A 27,739-nucleotide genomic window follows, 5' to 3' on the forward strand; every position below is an offset into this window, starting at 1 on the left:
AGACATGGGGGCGGGGGAAGCAAATGAAGGGGTTAACAGGATGGCTCAGTGGGTAAAGGTGTGTGCCATACAAGCCTGGCAACCTGAGTTCAACTCCTGGGACCCACGTAAAGGTGAAGGATTGTCTCCACAGTGAGGACCACCACTCATACACGCATCACACATACATGCACACACAGATAATAAAATGTTTAAAGAAAGAAAAACTAATTTCAGAAATAGATACATATACATATTTATTCACAGAAAATGCCAGTTGATGGCTTTAATATTAACTGTGGTTATCAGAGTTCACAAAAAAAAGCATAAAGTGCAAAAGGTCTATAAATTCCCCCAGAGTAATGATTAATGCTACCTCAGCCAGGGTACATACCACCCATACACAGCACACCCTACATAAAAGTATGAAACACAGTATATATCTGAAAATACTCTATTTACTTGGATTACATATTGTGGTTATAAAATAGTTTTCAATCTGACTTGACATGTAGGAAAAGACACAAGCCCTTTGGAGTAAGAGCCGCATTTTAAAGTCTGTGGTAGAATGTCTATAAAATCCAGTGAGAATCCAATGCGGCCAGAGATGTGTCATTGGCTGTTAGGACCAACAGCACCCAGGTCAAGCCCTGGTTAGGAAGAATCCAAGTTCATCTAGAGAAAGGAACTGGGAGAGAGGCCCTGGCTGGCCAAGCTCCGGCCCCTGCCTGTACTCCTGAGATGGTTAGTCGGCAGACCTAAGGAAAGAAGGGTCAGGAAAAGTTCAAACCCCAGTGCTAGCTCGGGATGGGGGTAGATAGGAAATGACTCATGGGGGAGGTTTTAGTCACCTGAGAAACCCAGTCAATAAAATGGGTGGCAGTATTTTTACAAAGCCCATGTTTGACAACCATCCAGCCATGCCCCTCAACACAGCACTGTTGACCCACAATGACTGTTTTAGGCACTTTTCACCAGTGGCCCACACTTCCCCCCACATGGATCACCTTACAAATAGATGCAGACAGAGAGCTTTGGCATCAACCGGGCACTAGAGAAAGGAACTCTTCCCCTAAGAATCAATGATGGATGAAAACTGTAAAATCATGGACAGAGATGATCGCTTACATTCTTGGCTTTCTGTGTCCTGAGATATCAGGCAGATAGGGACTGGAACAGTCTGACAAACCCATGCTGGTAATGGTGGTCATGACCTCACTCATCAATGTCAACTCTGCCGGGAGGGAGGAGACTCTGGATGGCACATCCAGTGGTGAACTCAGCATGTTTTGTTTTTTACCACTCTCAACACATTAAAAACCATGAATTGCATCTTTAACAGCCGTTTACTGTGATGCAGAGATCTGAATGTGAAGTGTTACATGGCAAAGCTGAAATCAGTTCCTGTCTCAGGGGCCACTCAAGTCAGGCTTCATGGACAAGGTATCTCTAGTAGTGAGCTCAGAATCCAGCACTCAGCATTCAAGAGACAGCCAACTTGAGTGTATTCCACTCTCCATGAAAACTCTGGTATTCAGATTCCATTCCAGGATAAATGGTCTAAATGATATCAAATTATAGCTGAAGTAGGGCAGAAAGGATAGAAAGGAAACACACACACACCAAAGACAAAATATTGGCAAGGGATGCTGTAAGGCAACAGAGTTAGGAGTAATTTTTTTCTTCTGCTGCTTTTTTCTAGTGTCCCAACTTCCTCTAAACATATAGAGCTTTAATATAAATATGAACAATGCCCAAAGCCCAGCTCAAAATTAGATTCATATATGTCTAGTTCCTTGCTAGCAAGCTACAGATTTCTGTTTAAGATGGGTGTAGTAGCTCACTCCTATAATCACACCTAGCATTTGAGAGACTGAATCTGGGGGCTCACCATCTGTTTGAGGCCAGCCTGGAGGAGCAAAGCTCTGTCAAGACAGAAGAAAAAACAAAGTGTTTGCCTCCAAACACACTCCATCCCAAGCCAGGTATGGTGGCACAAATGGGGAGAAGTTGCTTACTGAGTCGGGGTGTTATTTCCTTTCACCTAATCATGTTCAAGCATATCCACCAATAATTTTTATCCCTATTCCTAGGGATGTCTGCAGAGGCCTTATGTAGTAAGTCCCTTTCCTGATGAAAAGAAATGATTCTTCCCTGACTTTGAGGACAACACCACTGCCACAGAAGAACCCTTGGGATGAATTAAAACTTGCATCTAAAAATCCTCTCCTACAGCCAATTTTTTAATTATCTATTTTATTTACTCTATGTGTATGACCATTTTGCCTGCCTGTATGTGCACAACGTGCACATCAGAAGGGGGCACTGGATCCCCTGGCACTGGAGTTAGAGGTTGTGAGTTTCATGTGTATGGTAGGAACCAAGTCCTCTGGGAAAGTAACATATACTCTTAACTGCTGACCCAACTCTCCAGCCCCAGCCGACCCTTCCAGACCCAGGCAGCTGGGTGTTGTCTTCAGGACATTTATATAGTGTAAAATAGATAAGATCAGGCTACAAGCCTGGGAATACAAACCAGAAACAAGGATGGTTTGATTTTGCCCTCTGAAAAATTGTAGACTCAAAACCCAAAGGGCTCAGCAGCAATGCTAGTCCATGAGCCCCTAGGTTGCCACAAACATTCAACTCAAAGTCATTTTAAATATGTTTTAAGCTATAATAATATAACATATACACTCACTCAAAGCCAAGTATTTCTGCCTTGGAAATTCCAATCAACTAACGTGTGTGTTTGCTGCCTGGGAGATTTAGTAAACGCTATAAATTTAATAAAAGACAACTTACTTCACGAAGCTGTGTCCCATAAAGATTCGTTACTATAGACAAGAAATAGCCTAGCAAGTTACTTATAAAACTTCAAGGTCACAAAAGTAGAATGAAGTCCATTCATGTAAAAAATTTAAGTTCAGTTTCTATTGTGGACCCTGTGCAAATTCTAGCCAAGGTAAGAGTTCCTGAAGTGTCAGAACCTGACTAGCTCCTCCTGATTCAGGACATGCTCCACCACTCAGAACAATGGCATGACTCCACCCCCTGAGTACTACCCCACTCCCCACAATGGAATGTCAGAAAGCAAAGGTGCATGAGTTACAAACATCCCTGAGATACCCCACCTCATACCCTGGAGGCCCCTACCCACCTGTGACCCCCAATCAGCAAATCAAAGTGTAGTGACTGACAGAAGAGCAAAGAGTCAAGTGCTCTCAGAAACCAGTTAGCACCAGGTATTGTGAGAGAAAAAGCAGGAGGCCCACACCCCTGGAAACAGCAGAGGGATGGCATCAGAGTCTTGGAGGTAACGACATCCCGGAAGCTTCCAATAAGAAAGGCTTTCCCAAAGCTTCGCACACACTCTACAGACAAAACCAGAGCTGCCTCAGTGACTCAAATGAGCTGTTGGTGCTCTCACAGAGGCCAAGTACAAGCAGAGGGGCTGTGTGTGGAGTCTTCATACCAGAGTGGTTGTCTGTGGGTTTGAGGCTATGGAGCTTCAGGGAGAGCAGACACAATGACACTATTTAATATAGTGCTTAAAGCCGAGGGCAGGTTTTGGCATAGAGGGTATTACTTGTTTTACCCTCTGATGCCAAATCTCTATCTCTCAGTAGAGGTAGTGGTTGAAAGGATCCACAAGCTCTTGGAAAACCTGGGAAAGCTGAGAGGTGCAAGTGACAAGCCAGCCCCCTTAGCCACAGCTCCCATGTGGGTTTTATCCACTTGGTTTTGTTGAAGGACAATTTTCCCCCTGCAAATGAAAAGCTCCAGTACTTTGCATCACAAAATCAGGTCTTGTGTATCCCAAGGCTGACTCCTGTGTAATCAGAGAGTGTGGGGATGGTGGGATCTACAGCAAGCCACCTTCTGCAGCAAGATGCTGCCCTGGGTCTCCCAAAGAATTACTCTGCCACTGCCATAATGGACATAACCCAGCAATCCCATGTGCCTGGAAGGGATACTGAGTGACACACCTACTGTCCCTGAGCCCTCCATCCCCCATCCTGGGGAAAAGATGTACCTCCTCCCAGGCACAGTGGTCCAGTTAGAACCCAAAGGAACAGAATTTTAAACAGACACACCCACACCGATTCTTCAACCTCCGTGGCCATCTTTGCTAGTAAATGAAGCCCAGTGCATGAAGAGAAATAAGTAGAGAAGCCACTGCCTTGCTGTCAGGTGATCTTGACTGGAGACTTCTTGTGGGCACACAGGAGGGACACATAGGGGACACCGATAAAAGCCCATTTCTCACTGGGCCAGAATTTGATGACTGGACCTTGCTCAGGTATCTCTGAGGCAGCATCAAAGTAGGCAAAGCACACACAGCCCAGGTATGCAGCAAGACAGATGAGGATGTGCCTGCAAAAGACGGGAGCGGTGAGCCTGACACAATGCCAGAAGGGCTATGATAAATCCTGAACATTTGAGACCATCCTAGAATTAGAGACATTTTCATTTGAATCGGCACAGTAGCTCCAACCTATAACCCCAGTGCTCTAGGAAACCACCTCAAGAGGACTGTCACAAGTTCAAAGCTACACAGTGTTGGCATGTGCCTTTAATCCCAGCACTCGGGAGGCGGAGGCAGAGGCAGAGGCAGGTGGATCTCTGTGAGTTCTATTTGATAATTGGACCAAATACGTTTAGGGCTTCCCAGTGAGACTGTGGGCTAAGGGTAAAATCAGAAGTGCCTGAACCCAGAATAAGATCCCACCTTCTCACCTCAGCAATAAGTACAACCTGTGCTTTTCATCGGAAATCATCCTACATTAAAGTGTGCTTGCAGCTTTATGGGAAAATCCTTTTTTAAAAAATTATCTTTATGGCTGGGCAGTGGTGGTGCACATCTTTAGTCCCAGCACTCGGGAGGCAGAGGCAGGCCAATTTCTATGAGTTCGAGACCAGCCTAGTCTACAAGAGCTAGTTCCAGGACAACCTCCAAAGCCACAGAGAAACGCTGTCTCGAAAAACAAAAAAACAAAAACAAAAATTTATCTACCTGTCAAAAGCTTCAATTTTGATATTTAATCTTTATCAAGAAATAAATCTTTTAAAGGCAGACAGATTTTTTCCTTATACCCTATACTGAAGCCCAATTCCAAAGGAGTTAACTATTTCAAATATGGACCCGTGAGACATCCCAGTAGGTGAAATGATTGCCACCAAGTCTGATGGCCTGAGTTCAATCTCCAGAACCCACATGGCATAAGAAAAGAGCTGACCGGCTCCCAAAAGTTGTCCTCTGACCTCTACACAAGTCCTATGGCACACACATGTCTACACACATATACATACAAGCACAAATTAACAAATAAATTAAAAATTTTCAATTTCTTAAGAAAAGATTTAAAATATAACATTAAAATGGAGTGTTTTAATTTGTATGTATTTGTGTGTCCTGTGTCAGTGTATAGACACACCTGCACAGGCACCAGAAGAGGCGAAGAAGGGGTATGGGGTCCCCTGGAACTGGAGTTACAGGTGGTTGTGAATTGTTCAATCTGGGTGCTGGAACTGAACTAGAGTCCTCTGTAAGAGCAGCAAGTGCTCATAACTGCTAAGCCTTCTCTCCAGCCCCTATGATTTTAATATACATTCCAAAAGACCTATATTTTCATAACTTTGATGGAAGAGGCTTTCCTTAGAATGACACAAAGTCCAAAACCTATGAAGAAAAATCAGACATGTGTGACAATATAATTCCAAATGAATACAGCACAAAGCTATTCATGTGCTTTAAAAAAAAAATAGGAAACTGGGGGAAAATATTTGCCCAATGTGATAAAGAGCTAAAACTAATACCAAAAATGTTATAGATTACAAATGTTGTGTGAGCTGTGCTTTAAAATGGATTTGGATGAAGAGTGGGGATGGAAGTAGAAACAAGACACAGCCCCCAGTGATACGCAGAAGCTGGAGTTAGCGTACGTGGCAGCTCCATGCATTGTCCTTTATCCTTTAAAACCCTCTTCATGCTGGGTACAGTGCTGCACGCCTTATTCCCAGCACTCGGGAGGCAGAGGCAAGCAGATCTCTGTGAGTCTAAAGCCAACCTGGTCTACAAGCTAGTTCCAGGCTAGCCAGGGCTACACAGTGAGACCCTGTTTCAAAACCAGTTATTAACTAACGAGTAATTAATTAAAATCTGCTTAACAAACAGCACATAGCCATTATAGGCAGTAATGGCCGAAGACGAAAACATTACAAGGCATACTTCAAAGGGGGAAAACACGGCAAATTGGGAAGATTGCAATTAGATTACAATCTAAAGCTACCCATTCAGATTATAATTTAAGAGAATCTAGTAACACTAGATTTTTAAAGATATGAAAATAATTTTTTTTTCTTTTTTTAGTTTTTCAAGACAGAGTTTCTCTGTGAAACAGTCCTGGCTATCCTGGGACTCACTCTGTAGACCAGGCTGGCCTCAAACACATAGAGATCCGCCTGCCTCTGCCTCATGAGTGCTGGGATCAAAGGCATCCACTACCACCACCCAGCTCCATTTTTTTTTTTTTCCTATCAGGTTAGCAAAGATTTAAAAGAGTTACTAATCTCTTGCATGTGAACGTGTGGGTTGAGGGACACTAAGAGATGGCAGTAAAGTGATCGCAGGACTGGGGTGTAACTGTTCAGGGTAGGAGTGGCAGAGTACTTGCCTGGTATCAATGATCTCCAGCACTGCCAACAGAAACAAAACAAAGTCTGAAATGGTGGCACTAGTCTCAGTTCCAGCACTTGGGACTGCACAGTAAATTTGAGACCAAACTGGAATACACAAGACTGCCTCAAACAGGAAATAAATAGCTGAGCATGGGTAGCACATGCCTTTAATCTCAGCACTGAGGAAGCTAAGGCAGGCAATTCTCTGTGGATTTGAGCCAAACTGGTGTGCAGAGAGTTCCAGGTCAACTGATACAATATAGTGAGATAGTGTTTGAAAACAAAACAAAAGCCAGGCAGTGACGGCATAAACTTTTAATCCCAGCTCTCAGGAGTCAAAAGCAGGTGAATCTCTGTGAGTTTGAAGCCAGCCTAGTCTGCAGAATTAGTTCCAGGCCAGCCAGGGCTACACAGAGAAAACCTGTCTAGAAAAACCAAAACCAGCCAGGTGGTGGTGGTGCACACCTTTGACCCCAGCACTCAAGAGGCAGAGGCAGGTGGATTTTTGTGAGTTCAAGGGCAGCCTGGTCTACAAAGCGAGTTCCGGGACGGCCAGGGCTGTTACACAGAGAAATCCTGTCTCTGGGGTAAAAAAAAAAAATCAAAACCCAAAACCCACCCCCCTCAAAACATACACACACACAAATAAGAATAATAAGATAGATAAAATAAGGGCCTTGTGCATGCCAGACAGGCACTCTACCACTGAGCTACACCTCTCCACTCCTCCATTTCTTTCTGAGTGTGGATCTGATGTGATTTTGTAACCTCCATTTTCTTTTCTTTGAACTTCAGAGTCATTCTCAGGCTTCCCAAAATATAGATGCTCTATTTCCTTATCATCAAAGAGTGTGAGTGATGTTCAGCAATAAGCTTTAGTCCCCTAGGCTTTGTCTGTAGCTGTCAGAAGAATAGGTGAGACTGTCCCTAGATGACCTGCGAGGTCCAAGCTTTCATTGGCCACACGGCCCCCGAAGGCGTGGTTCCTATTGAGAACCATCCTGTCCTCACACCACACAGGTCCCCCAGCTCCCCCTCCCCCACCATCCATCCAGCCCTTGGAGCTCAAGTTACAGACTCACTTTTCAGGTTCCCTAGTACTAATTAAGGAGCTGCAGGAGAGGCTGCCAGCTTGCTGTGTGGCACAACAATTAGCTCTTGGGCCAGTGGGGGGAGGAGGGGGCCTAGCTAAACCTGCTCCCTGGAGCCATTTTCACACTGTACCTTACTTTCCATTGTTTCTAAAATGTCTGACAGGAGAGAGAAAAAAAGAATGCTTGGCTCTGTGCTCCTCCCCTGAAGCCACCTGTGCACCTGGCAGGGTGCACCCAGGCCAGCAGCAGCAAGTGGGGACACCAGTGTCAGTGCCACCACAGCAGGACAGGAACTTACCACACACAGTGCAGGTATGGAAAGTGAACTGAAGAGAGCAGCTCACAGAAGGCACGGTCGCTGATCCAGCAGAAGAGGGCAAGGGTCCACCAGAGGCCGGAGAAGAGGCCCAGCTTAAACACTCGGACATTGTCACACCTACAAGGCAGAGGGACAGAATGTCAGTACTGGTTCCCTTGGGGCTACCTCTCCTGTATTTCCAAAACTTCTTGTCTGCTCAGCTCTTGACACTGGTGTCCTATAGCTGTAAATATCACGTGTACACACGAGACTCGCATAACCTCACACAGTCCTGGCCCCTGACTCCAGATACATAGAACTGCTACCACCTTGTAAGGGTACCCTGATGTCTAATACAGATACAAAACAGATGCAAAACAGATGCAAGCTCAACTAGTCTTTCCTCCTGCCCACAGATGCCACATCCGGTTTCCTAGCTCTTCCTTCAGAACCCACCCCAGACCTGCCCTCTGTCCACATGGGCCCAGGCCACCACATCTCCTCTCTAACCCACTCTCACCTTTGTCATTGTAGTCAACTGCCAATGTTCTGCTCTGAGGCTTTAATGAGAGAGAGAGAGAGAGAGAGAGAGAGAGAGAGAGAGAGAGAGAGAGAGAGAGAGAAAGAAAGAAAGAGAGAAAAAGAGAGAGAGAGAGCCACAACGTTCACAATGGTCACAAGCCCCATGTGTGGGCTCCCTTCCACTTTGTTGTCTCTCCATGCTTGGGACTCACTCACGACCTTTGCTCAAACTATGCTGTTCCTCAAATGCTTCAGGCCTTGGCATGAATGGGCCCTACAACCTCTGCCAGGGTGCTCTTCCCTCGCATAGCCATGTGGCAGCCTGTGTGGCAGCCTCTGTGGTTTGAGACCTTCTCATTAAATGATCCCCAGTTGGGAGTGAGAAGGTGTGACCTTATCAGAGGAACTATGTCACTGGAGGTGGGCTTTGAGAGTTTAAAGACTCATGCCATTTTGAATTTGCTCTTGCTGCTTCCTGTTTGCAGTTCAAGATGTGAACTCTCAGCTTGCCACCATGTTTCCCGCCATGATGGTGATGGACAAACTGTTGCAGACATGACATGTCATGTGGGAACAAACAGGGAAGATGCTGGAAGGAAACTCATTACAGATGATTGTGACCCAGGAAGGAAACTCATTACAGATGATTGTGACCCATCTTGTGGTTGCTGGGAATTGAACTAAGGGAAGATGCTGGAAGGAAACTCATTACAGATGATTGTGACCCAGGAAGGAAACTCATTACAGATGATTGTGACCCATCTTGTGGTTGCTGGGAATTGAACTAAGGGAAGATGCTGGAAGGAAACTCATAGATGATTGTGACCCATCTTGTGGTTGCTGGGAATTGAACTCAGGACCTCTAGAACTTCAGCCAGTGCTCTTAACCACTGAGCCATCTCTCCAGCCCCAGCTGGAAGGAAACTCAAGGAATGCCAAGTGCACCTTTTTTCTGGGAATCTTATCAAAGCAGAGAAACTTTATTTTTCCTTACTGGGACTTGGGTGGCAACTGAGTCACAGAAGGGAGCAAAGACACCTGAGCCCTGCCCATGCAGTGTCCCTCTGTCCCTCTGTGTCAAGCAGAAGTTGAACAAAACAGTAACACAAACTACTTTCTAATCATGGTTACAGTGAATGCTATAAAAGAGGACACATAAATGGCTGAGCCTTAAACCATAGAGCCAGTAGCAGTTAGCCACACTGAGGGTCAGAAAAGGGAAAAGGGAAATGTGACCAAAGTCCTGGAGCTAGAGGGACCTGGGCTCAAATGAAGATATAGAAGTCAGAATGGTAGAAAATGGAGAGAAGGGTAAGCTTCGTGTGTGTGTGTGTGTGTGTGTGTGTGTGTGTGTGTGTGTGTGTGTGTGTGTGTGTGTGTGTGTGTGTTGGGGAGTGCTCAACTTATGGGGGCAGCAGAAATGTGTGTGACAGACTTTGAATTTTATCAGTATTGCCATGCCAACAGGTAGGACAACGACCAGGACCTGAGGAGATGTTCGGGGAATACATCTTCTGACTTGGACATCTGGACATATAGTACTCCTATTTAGCACAACTGGAAACACTACAGAGAAGATAGGGATAGGAAAGACAGGTAAGGACACAACTTTGTCAACTTGAACTTTCCATACCTGTGACTCTTAAAATTATAGGAGTCAGGTAAGCAGCTAAGTAGAAAAAATAATAAATAAATAAATAACCCTAAAGATAAGAAAGACAGCATAGCTTTTAATCCCAGCACTCCAGAAGCAGAGGCTGGCGACCTCTGAGTCTGGGGCCACAGAACAAGTTCCAGGACAGCCAAGCTTAGGCAGTGAAGGAAACTATGGGAAACAGAAAGCTGATGAAGATGTAATTGAATGACGGGGCCATGTTCCAGCACCAGCAAGCAGCAGAACATGGCAGCTTCAGCCACGTGGTTCTGGCTTTAGAGTCAAGGATTAAAAAAAAAAAAAAAAAAAAAAAAAAAAAAGCCATTATGGAACCTTCCTCTGCAACTAAGGAAAGCGGCTGAGGCCAGGCATGTTTCAGGGGTGTTCCTGAATGGAGGACTGGAGAGGCCATTGCATGGAGCTATGAAGGTGAAGCCAGCATAGCCTTGGAGACCCCAAGATGTTAGAGATGACAGAACTGTGGGATAACTAGCCAAGGAGAGCTGCTAACAGGGAGTGAAACCGGGCGAAGAGAGGGAAGTGTGTTGCAGTCCACAAAGCTGAAAGGAGTTGGAGATCTGAAGAACATTTTGACGTCAGACATGGTGATGCAGAGTTTGGAGTCTGCCCAGATGGCTTGCTTTGGTCCAGTATTTCCTCACTGTGCTTCCTTCCCTATCATTTTGAAATGATAATGTATATCCTGTCCCATTATATGTTGTAGGTATGTGATTTGTTATTTTTTTTATTTTGATTTTACAGGGGATTACATTTAAGAGACTACATGAATCTCAAAAGAGACTTGGAACTTCAGACTTTTAAATAAGTTTGAGACTGTTATAGAATATGGAAACTTTTGAAGTTGGACTGAATGCATTTTTGTGTTATGATATGGCTACAGGCCTTTGGGGGCCGGGGAGTAGAATGTGGTGGTGGGGAGTGGAATGTGGTGGTTTGAAAGAAAATGTCCCCCATAGGGAGTGGCACTATTAGGAAATGTGGCCTTGTTGGAGTCGGTGTGGTCTTGTTGGAGGAAGTGTATCACTGTGGAGGTGGACTTTGAGGTCTCATATATGCTCAAGTCATGCCAGCGAGACAGACCATTTCCTGTTGGCCTACACAAGATGTAAAACTCTCAGCTACCTCTCCAGCACCATGTGTGCCTGCATGTGCCATAATCGACCATCATGATAATGGACTAAACCTCTGAACTGTAAACTGTCACCCCATTAAATGCCTTCATATGTGTGTGTGTGTGTGTGTGTGTGTGTGTGTGTGTGTGTGTGTGTGTGTATGTGTGTGTATAAAAACTATATATGAGTAAAAAAGATAGACAACATAAACACAAAGTGGTGGTACATGCCTTTTTCCCAGGAAGCAGAGACAGAGACAGGCACATCTCTGAGTTCAAGGCCAGCCTAGTCTACATAGTGAGCATAGTGAGTTCCAGGACAGCCAGGGCTACACAGAAAGTCCTGTCTCAAAATAAAACAAAACACAAAACAAACATAAACAAAAAAAACCAGCTAAATATAGAACATTCTATTCACTTCAGACTGAATAAAAGCCAGTATCACTAGACTGAATACTCCAAATATAAACTATTTTAGATCAATTGCTTCACCAGCGATTTAGCTACATGTCTTCCACAGATCTTTAATATTTGTTAGTATCCAGGGTTGGATAGATGAAGATGCATGCAAGTAGACCCCGAGCCTCAGGCACCAGATCCTTAGGCCACAGATAACGAGAAAATGCAGTTCAGTGGGCATCTCCAGCCAAGAACACAAGGGAGGACCCCTTGAGAGGAAAGGAAAGGTCCGTACAAGAGAAGCTGAAACTGAAGGAGGTATTTGTCTCTCTTTACATTGATTGGGGTTCTTGCTGAAGCTTAAGGACAGGAAAAGGAAGGCAGCTAGTGTGGTGGTTTGAATGAGAAATGCCCCCATAGGCTCAGGTGTTTGAACCCTTCGTCCCCAGTTGGTGGTGCTGTTGGGGAGGTTGAGAAGGTGGGGCCCTGCTAGAGGAAATATGCTGCTTGGGGTGAGCTGTGAGAGTATATGGTATAGCCTCTCCCTACTTCCAGTTTTCTCTCTCTGCTCCACGCTTGCTGTAAAAGATGTGGTGGCCTTTCTGCTTCTTGGCTCCTGCTGGCATGCCTCTCACTTGCTAGCATGCTTCCCTATTCACCATAGACTCATCCCTCTAGAATTGTAAGCCCAAATAAACTCATTCTTCTAGAAGTTTCTGTGGTAAGGATGTTTTTATCAAGGCAATAGAAAACTAAATAATAAAACTAATATTTCTTTTGTGTTTATTTTTGTTTTGAGACATTCTCCCTGTGTAACTCTGGCTGGCCCAGAACTCACTAGGTAGATCAGGCTGGCCCCAAACTCACAGAGATCTACTTGCCTCTACCCTGAGGCTACCTCCAAGTGCTAGGATTAAAGGCAAGCATTACTATATACAGCCAAAACTAGTATTTCTTGGATATCCATCTGACAAATTCTATACTAAATACAACTTGTTTATACTCACTAGAAGATCAAAAGAAATAAGCTTTGTTTGTGAGTTTCCTTGTTTGTTGAGAGAAGTTCTCTCTAGAGTTGCAATTCTCCTGCCTCAGTTTCCTAAGTATTGGCAGTGCCCCAGCTTTGTTTACTCATTTCTTTAAAGATTTATTTATTTTCTGTTCATTTATATTTGCCTGCATGTATGTATGAGGGTGCTAAATCCTCCGGAACTGGAGTTACAGACCATTCTGAGCTGCCATGTGGGCATGTTTTTTGGAAGAGCAGTCAATGCTCTTAACTGCTGAACCATCTCTCTAGCCCCCTATTTACATTTTTAATAGACCTAAATCTTATTATGGAAGACCCAAGGATGTGAAGAAAACATCCTGAATTTCTAAGCTACTGGAAGGCAAAGCCAAGCCCCAAACTTAACACTGTCTGAACCCATTTATTCTAGCATTTTCCATTGAATGCCTGCCTTCTCAAGTGATTGTGTGAATCTAGAATGAAAATAGCAACCTAGCAACCACCTGGGGAATACAGACGAGAATTTTCAGAGGTAATGGATACCTTGGAAAATTTGCAGATATGTATAATTTCTGTCTTTGAATAATACTCCAGAAAGAAAGAAGGAGGAAATTGTCCATATTCATAAGAGCACACACTGAACCCAATACAAAGGCACAGGGTCCAGGAAGAAAGACACATAGCTAGCTGAGGAAGAGGAGGGGTGAGGAAAGCCTCAAGAAGGAGCTGATATTCAAGAAGCTGTTGGGTGGGGGCGGTCTTTGCAAAGCAGTGATGGGAAAGAACCATCGACTGGGAGAACAAAGTTTGAGCAAGCATGAGCTGAAAAGAGAAAAAAAAAAGAAAAGAAAAGAAAAGAAAAGAAAGTAGCCTGTCCATGTCACCAGGTACGAGGAAGGAAGCAAAGACAGAGAAGGCTGAATAGTAAGGAGCCACGGAAGGGTGGTGCACACAGACAAAGGAGTAATATGAAAAATACCCTTTAAGGAAGAAGACTAGGGGAAGAAGAGAGGAGGCAGGAAGCAAATGCAACAGCCTACTGGAGAGGTGTGAGGGTGGGGAGTGGGGAACGGGAGGAGGCAACAGGGGAAGCACTGTAGAAAGAGGTCCTATGGTGGAAGTCAGAGGTCTAAGTGGCAGGAGATGTCATCAAATGGCATTAGAAACAGTGGTGCCTTTAAAATTATTTGGAAAATTTTGTTGTTGTTTGGTTTTTTGAGACAGGGTTTCTCTGTGTAGTCCTGGCTATACTGGAACGCACTCTGTAGACCAGGCTGGCCTTAAACTCACAGAGATTCGTCTGCCTCTGCCTCCCAAGTGCTAGGATTAAAGGTGTGAGCCACCACTGCCCAGCTTGTTTATTTGTTTTCATTTGGGAATTTTAAAATGGAATTTGGGGAGAATGGTGAGAAAAACAGTAAAGAAACAGGGAAGAGATGGAGACAAACCAGCAGCCTTGAGTACTGGGAGACAGTCTAATGGAGAATACCCAGCAAAAACTGAAAATAAGAGGCTGAACTAGCTGGTGGTGCACATCTTTAATCCCAGCACTTTGGAGAGGCAGTCGAATCTCTGAGTTCAAGGGCAGCCTGGTCTACAGATCGATTTCCAGGATAGCCAGGACTACACAGAGAAACCCTGTCTCTGAAAAACAAAATAAACAAAACAAATAAAAAAGGAGGGGGGATCAGAACCATAGAGGAACATGATGCTGGACTCAGGTGAATGAGACCTTCAAGAAATAAACCAAAAGGCTCAAATTTGGAGACTGGTTGCCCTCAGAAAGGCAAGGAGGACAGTGAGAACAACCAAGTGGAGCAGTCTGGATTGTTGAGGTCACAGAGCCAAGGGAAGAAAGTAAGGAGGAGGGTGGCTTTCTGAGTCCTCATTCCTGAAAAGAAACTTTACTCAACTAAACAAAGGTTCTTTGTTCCAATTAGGAAGTTAAAAGTTGTTATACAGACTAAAATACACAAAGATGTTCATTACCTAGGTATTTATAACAATGGAAAACTAGACTCTAAATGTTTAAAAATTAACTAAATTTAATGTAGCCATAACTCCGATTCTCATTGTTCTCCCTCTTCCCCAACCCACCTCCCTGTGTGTTTGTTTGTCTCTGAGACAGGGTATCAAATAGCCTACACTGGCCTTGAACTAAATATGTTGCTAAGGCTGGCTGCTGCCTGTACCCAAAGTGCTAGAATTACAGGTGTACACCACACCCTAAGGTGTTAAAGAAGGCCTGGAAGGTTATACTTCTTTACCGAGAAAGATATCTATAATACATCCCCAAGTGAGAAAACCAAATTTCAGAGTACCTTGAAAAGAAGTAACCCATTTTTATAAAGCTGCATACTAGTGAGCTAATGTTTTAGGCAAATATGTAAGATGGCAAAGAATAAAGACTCTGGAGGCAGAGGCAGGCTGTTTTCTATGAGTTCAAGACCAGCCTCGTCTACAAAGTTAGTTCTGGGACAGCCAGGATTGTTACACACACACACACACACACACACACACACACACACACACACACACACACACTGTCTAAAAAAAAATAAAATAAAACCTAGAAAAACTAATAGTTACCATCCCAAGACCATGAGGCAGGTTTAGTTATTTTTGTTCAGTGATATGAGCAAGCACCACCAAATAGTTTACTTAATAAAAGATTGTTTTCTTTTGTGCTTGTGTATATTTTCCAATTTTTCTCCAACAAAGTAGTTTCTTGATAGGAACCATCTTTTGAGCATGCTCATCAGTAACTCCACACTGATGAGGAGGGAAGCCCTGCTTCAAGGAAATGGAGAAGGTGTGGCTCAGAAGGAAGCCAACAGATAGAGATAACACTCAGAAGCCTAGCCAGGTAGGACAGAAAAGCAAGTCACTGTGCCCCAGAGCTGCAGACATAGACTTTAGCCAGTCACCCTGGTCACAGGACAGGCATGCATATATCTGAGCAACCTGTGGTCACTGTGGCAAAAAGAAACCCAAGGGCACACTTCAGTGATAGCTGAGTCTTCCATGCACATCTCACTGAGTGAGTGAACATCGTCAGGGAGGGCACTGGATCAACACGAGCTTTATTCAAAGATCTGTCTCTGAGAAGCAGCCTGGGTTCTGTGGTAGAACACAGCTCCAGACTTACACAGTATTCCTGGTGATGAGGTCACCAGGAATTTATTATAGGCTACGCTTTCTCTCTGTCTACATCTCCTCATCACTGAGAACAAACTGCTACAGAAAGTAGACAAAAGCTGACCATCACATGTGGGAAACATGTAGTTTGGACAGATCCATGGTTCCAGAGACAGAAACACCTGTTGTGTTCCTGGAGCTTGCTGTTTTGTTAATAGTTTTACTGGAATATAATTCATGCACTGTAAAATCTACCCACGTAAAGCACACAATTCAATGGACTGTAGAATATTGAGAGGTGTTTAGCCATCACCTCCATCCAATTTTACAATTTTTCCTGCAATGGACCAAGAAACCCTTGCTTTATTTGCTGTCATCCCTTTTCTTGCCCCACCCCTACCCTGCCATTACCTCCTCACAAGCCCTTCTGACTCTATTCTTAACCCCGAACAATGGGGTTTTAGCCATTTAAACTCTCAGATGCCCATAATTAAGTTTATAGCAGCCAGGTGCAGTGGCACACACTTGTAATCCTAATACCCAGGAGATTGATAGAGGAGGGGGGTCAGTTTAAGGACACCTTACTATATAGTGAGTTCAAGGCGACCCTGGGTCTCATGAAAACGTTTCTCCAAAAAAAAAAAAAAAAAAAGGGAGCTGTCACAATAACTCAGTGGGTAGTGGCACTTGATGCCAAACCTGACAACTTGAGTTTGATCCCCAGAACCCATTTGGTGGAAGAAGAGAAACAACTCCCACAAATTGTCCTCTGACCTCCACACCTGTGATTCAACACAGGCATGACCATCCATGTGTACACACAATAAATAAATGAATAAATAAATAAATAAATGTGGGTCTTTTATTAAGCTTATTGGAGAATAGGAACTTCTCTGGTTTATTCAGTTATATGCTTTTATACTGCTATAGTTGTTCTTCTAGGGCCAAGTCGGTTGATTTCTAAAACAGGTCTCTTACAAACCTATCCTTACAGGCCTCACAGAGAAGCCAACCAAAGGAAACCTGACAGTATTCTTTTGCTGCCAGGCAGCACGTTCAACTGCTTCTTCCCCCACTTCTGCCCCTGGATGCTATTGCTGATGATCAAAGCAGCTCTGGGAAGCAAAGCAGCCGCAAAGAAATTATCATTTCCTAAACTGAGCTAACACATGACACAGTATTGCTGTCTGAGAAAGACCAAACTTCAATTAAGACCTCACTCAAAACTGTGGTACTGTAAACCTAGTCAAACCCATGACTGAGGGAATCTTGGCCCCTAAGTGGAAACTAAACTGAAATGGTCCCAAATTGCCTTCTAAGTATTTGTGTTTCTATTCATAGACAAAGCTGCTTCCTCAGCTTCCTCAAAGAAGCAACGAACAGCAGTGAACACAGAGACTTGTGGCTGCTCAAGTGCCGAGGGTAAGTGATGGCTAAGCACTTGGTGTGAAACAGGACATCTATATCACCGCTTCTAAGGCTCAGGGAACATGGAGAAGAGGAGTTGGAAAGACTATAAGAACTGGAAGATAAGAATGAAGAAGGGCTGCAAAATGCCATCTTCTGAGCAGGCATAGCCATTACAAATATGATCACACAGCAACTGTGATTGCTGCCTTCACTGGGTCTACACAGACTGGGCCTATCAGTCGTCAGTCTGATCAGAGAGGGCTCCATGGAACCCTACCCCTGCATAATGAACTACTAGCAACTGGTGGATTCTGGGGGGGGGGGAGCAGTCATTGACTTCGGTTGTGTACTCATAGGTGTGCCCATCAGGTTCCAACAGACAGTTCCAACCCCATATTCATACAGACAGCCCTGGTTAAACTCAGTGGATTAAAAAAAAAAAAAAAAGACAAAAATACAAGAAATGAATTTGTAGGGAAGAATGAAAGGTATTGACAAGGAATGGGAGGAAAATAAAAAAAAGCAGGGGTGAGAGAAACCAGAATATATTATGTACATGAATGAAATTATCAAAGACCAAATTTAATAAAAAAATATTAAAAAAAAATACTTGGGGACTGGAGAGATGGGTTGAGGGTTAAGAGCACTGGCTGCTCTTCCAACATCCACATGATGGCTCACAACCATCTTTAACTTCAGTTCCAGAGAACCTGGTACCTTCTTCTGGCTTCCCCAAGTACAAAGCATGCAAGTGGTACATAGACAAACATATAGACAAAGCACCCACACACATAATTTTTTTGTTGTTTTTAAAACCTCACTCACGGACCCATTATTATCACACTTACAATCCCAGCACTAAGGACGTTATGGTGGGAAATCAATATGAGTTAGTCCCCAGCCTGGCCAGCCTTGGCTACATAGCAAGAACTGGTTTCAAAAATCTAAGATATTCAGGGTTCAATGTAAGAGAAAGTATGGGTTAAAATATATTTTAAAGTAACTATAACAAAAACAATGTTTTCATCAAATCTTAAATTAGATCAGTGATCGTATGTATTTTGTGGCTAGAAGACCCACACACAAGACCTAAAATAAAATATTTATTTTTCTATTCTCTTTATTTTGTGTGTATGAATGTTTCACCTGGATACATGTGTACCATGTGCATGCCTAGTGCATGCCTAGTGTCTGCAGGTCAGAAGAATGTGCTGGGGGCTTGGTAGATGCTGGAAATGAAACCAAGGATCCCTGGGAAAGCAACAAGTGCTCTTAACCACTGAGCCATCTCGCCAGCCCACATAAAATGTTCCTGGAAGAACTGGAGAGATGGCCTAGAGGTTAAGAGCACCCTGTTCTTCTAGATGACCCAGGTCTGGTCTCAGCACACAAGCCAGGCAGGTCATAACATACATGACCCCAGTTCTGGGGCCTGGACTACTCTTCTGGTCTCTGAGGGCCCCTGGTGCATACACATGCAGACATACACACACACACACACACACACACACACACACACACACACACACACACACACACAAAATAAAATATATGCACTTTAAAAATATTTTTAAAATAAAAAACAAAGCTGGGCGGTGGTAGCACACTACTTTAATCCCAGCAATTGGGAGACAGAGGCATGAGGACCTCTGTGAGTTTGAGGCCAGCCTGGTCTACAGAGCTAGTTCCAGAACAGCCAGGGCTGTTAACACAGAAAAACCCTGTCTCAAAAAACAAAATAAAATAAAATAAAAATAAATAACAAATATTTCTTAAAATGTTTCAGCATATGAACCTGAAGTCTTCATCTACAACTTCCCAGAAGAAAATGGTTACCTGGGCAACAACAACAACAACAACAACAACAATAACAAAAATAAAACAGGAAAAACGGCACCCACCTCTTCAGTTCTGCAATGAGTAGGGCAGTGCATGGGACCCCTAGAGTCATCAGAGAGATATTGTTGATGGAGGGCTTGACAAACGCCAGGCATGTTGTAACTGCAGACAGGACACACACCACTGCCTTGAACCTGCCCCTGAATCAGTGGAATAAAAACCAAATCCATTAGCAGAGGAGATCCTGCTTGTTTAATAACATGCTACCCCAACCCCAATCTGAGGATTGAACCCAGGGTCTTGTGTATGCTGGGCAAGTGTTCTCTCATTACTGTTACTATTGGTAAGGTGCAGCCAGCACTATTTGTACAAGCTAAGAACTTCTCAAGCTTCCTAATGCTGTGACCCTTTAACATAGTTCTTCACATTGTGGTGACCCCAAACTATAATATTATTTTGTTGCTACTTCATAACTTTAATTTTGATGCTATTATGAATCACAATGTAAATATATAAGCTGTGACTCCAAGGGAGTCTTGACCCGTGAGTTGAGAACCTAAAGTATTATTAGGTCACAAATGAACCACATCTAAAAGCCGCCCACTCTACTTCCAGGAGCTGATTGCTGGGAAGTCAAAGACTTTGAAAACATTAAGCTGTGAACATGGTTAAACCGCAATCAACCTAAGGCTCTGGGGAGAGCCCCTGACCATGATTTCCCTGATCTTATCTGTGTTTCTTCAGATGTTCTTGACAGGACTTGACAAACCTCTTTTCTATAAGCCAGACACATGGCACAGGACTGTAATCCCAGCACTTGGAAGGTAGAAGCAGGAAAATCAGGAGTTCAAGACCAGCCTCAGCTACATAACATGTTTTAAGACCCTGTCTTGGAACTGGAGAGATGGTTCAGCAGTTAAGAGCACTAGCTGTTCTTCCCATATGGCAGCTCACAATTGTCTGTAACTCCAGTTTCAAGGAATCTGACACTTTTGCACCAATGCACATAAAATAATTTTTTAAAATGACCCTGTCTCAAATTAAAAAAAAAAAATCTATAAAGGGGCAGAGCATTTTAGGTTTTGCAAATCCCAAGCTCTTTGCTGGAGCTACTCAACTCTGACTTTATACCAGGCTGTTCTGGAACACACAGAGATCCTCCCATCTCTGTCTCCAGAGCACTGAGACATGCACTATCACCACCCAGCCATGCGTGACTTTTATGAGACAACCAAAGACCATTAATAAAGCATAAGCATTACTACTTTAAAAGAAAAAAAAAATCCCTGTGTGCCCAGCCTTTAAAACTAGGTTTTGGGAGAAAAAAAATCAAGTGAATATTTCCTGGCAGTCTAAAGGTCTAGCGTGAACTAGAAGTCTGTCTTGATAAGTTTTTAACATGATAGATCACTGACTCTCTCACAGCCTGCAGAGAAGTGGAGGCAGCCAAAAGTGGCGACGTGATCCTGGACACACTTCTTCCTCTCTCTGGGGACCCTGTTTCCTGATCTATAGAGCAAAAAGGCCCTGGCCTAGCCACTCTCAGAGGCCTTATCCATGACTTCAATTAAGGAGCACATGATTTTCCTGTAGTTTCTGTTATTTGTCATTAGCAGAATTTGTTTTGGCCAAGAGCACTGGAGCAGGTCACAGTTAGGAAACTGATTGGAATGGAGTTCTATTATAAAGAAATCAAAGAGCATCGACCCCTCAAAACACAAATTTATCTTCTAAAGAGGAAAAGCATTTATCATCAAGGCACAGGAAATCATTGATCAAGCTGCCAACCTTCTGACTGGAATGAACGGGCTTTGTAACCCTGAGCCAGAAGGGAACAGACATGTGTGAAAGGAAACAGGCAGCAAATGCTCACTTGGGAGACTCGTGTTTTCTTCCTGACAGCCCAGAACTCTTCAGCTACCGGAAGCAAGGCTGCCTGTCCAGCCTGAGGACAGCCCCACCAGCACCAAGCACATGGATGGCCTCTGGGGCACTGGGGCACTCTCCCTGCTCCTGACGCACCAAGGCTAAGGCCTTATGCTGGTCTCTCTCTGTTCTTTCTCTCTCCTCTCTTTGTCACAGGACAAGCCCATGTGTCTCCTTACTTCTCATTGTACCCCACATCTGTGCATTGTTTTACCCTTTAGTCCTCATTGTCAGTTTTCTTTACTATGAATTATTCTACACCCCCTCCCCTTCGATTGGAAACATGCAGCCAGAGGTTAAGAGGCGAGAGAGAAAGCTAGGCTAGCATAGTTCTTCCCGAGTATGCATTAAGCCCTGGGGTCCCCTCTTGCATCTCAAAAACTAAGTGTGGCCGTGCCTATTTGTGATCCTAGTACATGAAAGGAGGAAGCAAGACCTTCCTCAGCTAGCAGGCTTGGACTGAGTGTGGGACACCGGAAACATTGTTTGAAAAACAAATGAAAGAAAGGGAAGGAAAGGGGCAAGGAGGGAAGATGTGAGAAAAGAAAATAAATTTGCAAGGTATATCTCCTCCCGTACCCAGAGGATTAGGATTCAGGCACAAGTTGGAAAGAGGAATACAATGTTTAAAAGCACTGATGTTTCTGATGGGACAGATATACTCACAAACCCAGCTCCACTGTTCAGTGACTATGGGACCTCTGCAAGAAGCTTAACTCCTCAAGCCTTCCCGACTTAAAACTGAACCACTAACACCCGTGGCATTCTTGTGAGCACTTCAGCCCTTAACAAAGGGTCCAGGATAGGTGATGTGCCAATAAGACTCTTTCTTAGAGGAACTACTATGTTAATAATATCACTATTGTTGAGCTGGCCATTGGGGTTCATATCTGTAATCCCAGCACTTAGGAGGCTAAGGCAGGAGGATTGCTATGAGTTGGGGCCAGCTAGACTAAGAGCATGATCATGTCGCAAAACGAAACAGAACAAAGCAAACAAAACAGAAAAAAAAATATTATTGCTGAAGGAGTGCAGGATGGACAGCCATTGTAATTCCCAAAGGTTCCATCCAAGTAATACTGCCAAATAGTTTAAAGGCACATACTTTAGGAGACACTTGCAGACACCTCCCCACACTGGGTCCAGAGGGAGTGGAGGAATGTACTGGACAATGAGGACATCCTGTCCGAACACACAATTTAGCAACTAGTCAAAGTAAACAGAGGTCACATGACCAAGAGAAAGCCAGCCACGCCAGCATACCCAAGCAAGAGTCACCACAGGCCCTAGGTGTTAGAGAGATAGAAATTCCAGGAGCGAGGGGCCCTGACAGTGTGTGTCCTAGACTGTGATGGCAGGCCCTCCCTACCTCGGTCCTGTGTTTAGCTGTCAGCCCATACAATCTCATGCTAGAAACTCTTAGCACCCCCTTCTTCCGTATTCCCCAAACCCAAATCTAGCAATCCAACTTCCTGGCCATTATCTCACAATAAAGTTGGTACTGTTATCGTTAGCTACCTTCTAAAGAGGAGGATTTCCACCTTAACTGACCCTGGGGTTTTTTTGTTTTTTTAGTACTTGGTAACGTCACCTTTACTCCTACAAAGTGAGATGGATGTTATAGAAGGTAAAACCTGCCATCATTTATGGGTAATAAAACCATGCCCGTAAACTTCTGACACGTCCCTTAAGATGTTAGGGCTCAGTAGTTTCAACGATCACAAAAGAAACATCACCTACTTAAAACAGGGCTCTTGTCATGTCATGGTACTACAGCACTTGGCTCTGGGAAGGGCTTCAGAGAGCTCTCCCATCCCTGTTGTTTCCAAAGTGAGGCACCAAGGCCCAGAGAATTTACGCTTCTAGCCTTATGCTTGCTAAGACAGACAGGGCTAGGGCTGAAGAGATGGCTCAGAGGTTAAGAGCACTGGCTGCTCTTCCAGAGATCCTGAGTTCAAATCCCAGAAACCACACAATGACTCACAACCATCTATAATGAGATTTGGTGGCCTATCCTAGAGTGCAGACAAACATGCAGGGAGAACACTGTTAACATAATAAATAAATCTTCAAAAAAAAAAAAAAAAAGATAGGCAGGGCTTAGCCTGCTCCCTAGCCATTCAAGATTCTAAAAGTGAAATGGACTATGAAATGAGGGCTGGCTGTAGGTTTTGTAGAAGGGACTCAAAAACTCACATGTACGGCTGCAGAGGTGGCTCAGTGGTTACTGGGTTCAATTCCCACCACCCACATGGCAGCTCACAACTGTCTTCAGTTCCAGGGAGTCTGACACCTCCACACCAATGCACATAAAATAGTTAAATAAACTTTTTAAAAAGTGCACATGTAAGGGGTTATTTGGGAAGTATAGACAGCTCAACTGCATTGTCAGATCATGAAACTCAGTGTACAATGAGCTCTTTGCTAGCTGAGCTCACTCATGCAGTAATTTGCTTGGTGAGTTACATTGCTAACTTGATGAATGTGTTCTGTCACCAACTTGATGAGTGTATTACATTGGTAACATCTACCAAAAGTCTTTAGCACAATCTTACCTGTCATTCCGAAAGATCTTTGGTAAATACCTCCTGGGAAACCACATGGCCAAAGCACACATGAGAACCCAAAGGATGGCAAGTTCATCAAGCATCTGACCCAGGAAACTGAGAGTTGCATGGAAGTAGACAGATCCAATTCCTAGAAACAATCACAACAAACAAACAAAAAAGTTAATGCAGAACAGACTCACACAGGCCCACTGCTTCAGATAGCCCTGGATAGCCCTTCTCTAGGTGCTATCAGACTCACCAGATCACTCTAACAAGAGAGACAGAGAGAGAGAGACAGAAAGAGAGAGACACACACAGAGAGAGAGAGAGAGACAGAGAGAGAGAGAGACAGAGAGAGAGAGAGAGAGAGAGAGAGACCTGGAGGCTAGAAAGAGGGTTTCAAGTTGGGCTCAAATGTCATCAAAGAATTCCATGGCCAAGCACACTCTGTCTCCATCCTCTGAACATTCACGATAACAGGCAGTAAATAAAAGTCAACACTATCTCCCTGTTAAGAGTTCCCAAACTGCCAGAGAGGAAATGGAAATCACATAGTATTTCACAGAACAATGAGGGACCAACCATCTAAATATTTTTCTTTCTTTAAGTCCTTTGGAACCAAATCTCATCAGGCTTCAATTGTTTCAGAGGTTCTTCAGAAGTTCTCAGAAAACCACGCTGGCACACCACCAGTGGCTGCCCACAGACCCTTAGTGCTAGTCTGTGATAGTTACAGGCAGCCTTGTTATCAAACCGACACTCAAGAGTCCTTTTGGCATCAGGGGAGCAATGGCTAAGACGTCAGAGTGGCTTTGGTTTATAAAACATTATGTTCAAAGGGGACAGGAAACGTTCGGGGTCCCACTTCCTCCCTTTCAATCCCGGTTCCCACATGACTTCACTTACCCACTACAACTAGGAGAGTCCATATTAAGTAGATGCCGCTGTTGAAACACGTTGCATACTGGCGGAACAAGCACATGCAGATGGGTGGTAAAATGAAAAACAAGATGTTGCTGATCTGGAAGGGAGAGCAACATGAAAAGATGAGTATTAAATGAAAGCATGAAGAATGCTTGTTCCAAGTGTGTCCTTTGCAAACCGGGGTGAATGTGGCCATGCACTTTTCGAAATCTCTTCACTTTTTAAATTATCACAGTGGGGGTAAAACATAGAACATCTTTTTTTTTTTTGGTTTTTCGAGACAGGGTTTCTCTGTGTAGCTTTGGAGCCTATCCTGGCACTTGCTTGGAGACTAACTAGGCTGGCCTCGAACTCACAGAAATCCGCCTGCCTCTGCCTCCCAGTGCTGGGATTAACAGCGTGCACTATCAACGCCCAGCTAAATCATAGAACATCTTAAGGTCTATGTAAGGGGGCTCCTGCTATGTCTTTTGATCATAGGAGCAAATGTAAACATCAGCTTCAAGGCTAGAGGTGTAGCTCAGTGGTAGAGCCCTGGTCTCGCATCAAAGCCATGGGTCAATTCACATTATCTGGCAGGAGAAGAACTTGGAATACTTTGCTCTATGAAATATTCCAAAATTCCTCGTTTGACTCAAAGAGCTGATAACTCTTGCTTTCTGCACGAGGACAGCTCTCTTTCTATGGTGCCTCTTAGTTACACTGTCATTCTCTCATCCTTATCAAAACCTATTTTTAGAAGAAAAATCAAGTTTGTATGCTTCTCCCCAGCAATAAGACTGTTTGGCTGGGCATAATGATACCAGAACTCAAACTGAGGCAGGAGGATCAGGAGTTCAAGGATAGATTCAGCCACTGATAATGAGCCTCTGTGACATGAAACTCTGCCCCCCATCACACCACCTCCCACCCTGTCCCCTACCTGTACCTCCCCCCAGACAAGAAAGAAAATTTCATTTTAACTTGCAAATTTTATTTGAACTTTAACCTATTGTGTCTCCCAGGAAGCACTCAACTTCTTAAAAAAATTAATAATGCTTTAGCTAATGTAATATTGTAATCACTATTAAAATATCATTAGCTTGTAGTCATATCCTAATTCCTTGGGAAGCTGAGGCTGGAGGACTGTAAATTTAATTAGCTGAATTTATGGAAACAATGGATGGATGGATAGATAGATAGATAGATAGATAGATAGATAGATAGATAGACAGACAGACAGACTGACTGACTGACTGACTGACTGACTGACTGACCGGGGAATAGAGAGATGCCTTAGCAATTAAGAGCATAGGCTGGTTTTCCAGACCTGGGTTTGATTCCCAGAACCCATGTGGTAGTTGACAACCCTCACTCCAGTTCTAGGGAATCTGATGCCCTCTCCTGGCCTCCAGGAGCAATGCATGCATGTGTGCACAGACAGACATGTAGGCAAAAACACGCATACATATTAAATAAAAATTAATAAATCTTAATAAAAAAACAATAAAAGAAAAAAATCAGTAAAAATAGTGGTGAAATATTGTACATTCTTTGGTTCATACCAAGGCTTTTAAACCCAGTGTAAATTTCACACACATAGCAAGTCTCAGTTTGGGACAGTCACATCTCCTGTGTTCAGAAGACATACTGTTAAAACGCAGTTCTACAACCTCACTCTAAGTTTTAAGAGCTGGAAATATATCTCAGCTAGTAAGATCCTTGTCTAGCATTTATGAGGTCCTGTCTTCAATCAACAGAATCACCATTCCTCACTCCTACTCCCCTGCTCAAAAAAAAAAAAAAAAAAAAAAAAAAAAAAAAAAAAAAAAGGAGGAAGAAGGGGGAAAGAAAAGGGAGAAAGGCAGCAGCTGAGAGACAATGCCCTCACCAAAAAACAATCGCTGCCATGCGCATGCGTCTCTAGTCTGCAGAACCATGAGAGCCTTCTGATATTATAAACAAATGGGTTTAAAATATTTCTTATAGAAGCAGGACTAGATTTGGCATTGATGACTTGGTAATTCTACATTCAATAGCAAGTTTTTGAGGCTTTTCGCTTTTGTTTTACACTCCTACCAACAGTATACAAGGGTTCTAATCCTCGCTGAAACACATCATACTAATTAAGAAAATGCACTACAGATTTGCCTACACTGCAAGCCAATCTCATGGAGATATTTTCTCAATTGTGAGTCCCACTTCCCAGACGACTCTAGCTTTTTTCAAGTTGACTAGCATAGTAAGTAAAGATGAAAACTCACAAACAGGGTTAAGAAGGTTTCCAAAAGAAAGGTATGACCACCCTGTTGGCTAATCTAGAAAGGTGACTTAGACGATGGATGACTCAAAGGAACCGTGTGGGCACCTGAAGTCCAATGAAGACAGAAGGACATCAGGGCTTTTCCTCAAACCTCAGAAGCCACACTGGCAATGTCCCAATAAATGTGTCACAGCAGGGACTGGGGAGATGGCTTAGTCAGTGAAGTGCTTGCCACACACGCATGTTGACTTAAGTCTGGATACCCAGCACTCCAGCACCCATGTAAAAAGCTGGATTTGATGCTGTCATGCAAGTGCTGGGGAGGCAGAGACAGGGACTTTTCAGGCTCACTTGCCAGCAAGTCTAGCCAAATCTGTGAGCTCCAGATTCCACAAGAGACCACATCACAAACTAATAAAGTAGAAAGAGATTAAGGACAGCAACCAACTTCAAACTCTGGCCTCCCCACACGAGTATACACATGTATGCATATGTCACACACACACATACAGCAAGAAAAAAAAAAGTGTTAGCAAAGTCCAGAACTTAGGCACCCCTTGGAGATGATACAGTTTTTGGAAAGAAAGAAAGAATGTGAAAGAAATAAGCAAATAAAAAAATTGAGAGAACCGAATCTTTATGTGTGATTGATAACATTGAACGAAATTGAATAAATGTTCTCAGAGGTCCCAGGCTTGGAAATAGAATCAATTCTCATTTATAAGAAGTAAGCAAGCTGGCCGGGAGTTGGTGGCTCATGCCTTTAATCCCAGCACTAGGGTGGCAGAGGCAGGTGGATCTCTGTGAGTTCGAGGCCAACCTGGTCTCCAGAGCGAGTGCTAGGATAGGCGCCAAAGCTACACAGAGAAACCCTGTCTCGAAAAACCAAAAAGAAAAAAGAAAAAAGAAAAAGGTAAGCTGGCCAGTGGTAGCCCCACACCTT

At 43.7% G+C, this 27,739-nt stretch overlaps 1 protein-coding gene across 1 annotated transcript in view; it reads right to left on the bottom strand.

The window, feature by feature from the left end:
* Positions 1 to 269: 269 nt before the first annotated feature.
* Positions 270 to 27,739, bottom strand: part of Acer2 (alkaline ceramidase 2) — a 36,802-nt gene continuing 9,332 nt past the window's right edge. Inside the window, exons 2-6 of the mRNA XM_027400385.2 lie at positions 24,537 to 24,651; positions 23,637 to 23,778; positions 19,218 to 19,355; positions 8,053 to 8,190; positions 270 to 4,356 (exon numbers count right to left, since the gene is read on the bottom strand). Of these exons, the coding sequence (XP_027256186.1) occupies positions 4,170 to 4,356; positions 8,053 to 8,190; positions 19,218 to 19,355; positions 23,637 to 23,778; positions 24,537 to 24,651 (720 nt within the window). The 3' untranslated portion in view covers positions 270 to 4,169. The remainder of the gene's footprint in view (positions 4,357 to 8,052; positions 8,191 to 19,217; positions 19,356 to 23,636; positions 23,779 to 24,536; positions 24,652 to 27,739) is intronic.

This window comes from Cricetulus griseus, chromosome 2 (genome assembly GCF_003668045.3).
Source record: "Cricetulus griseus strain 17A/GY chromosome 2, alternate assembly CriGri-PICRH-1.0, whole genome shotgun sequence".
In the NCBI taxonomy this organism is placed as follows: Eukaryota; Metazoa; Chordata; class Mammalia; order Rodentia; family Cricetidae; genus Cricetulus; species Cricetulus griseus.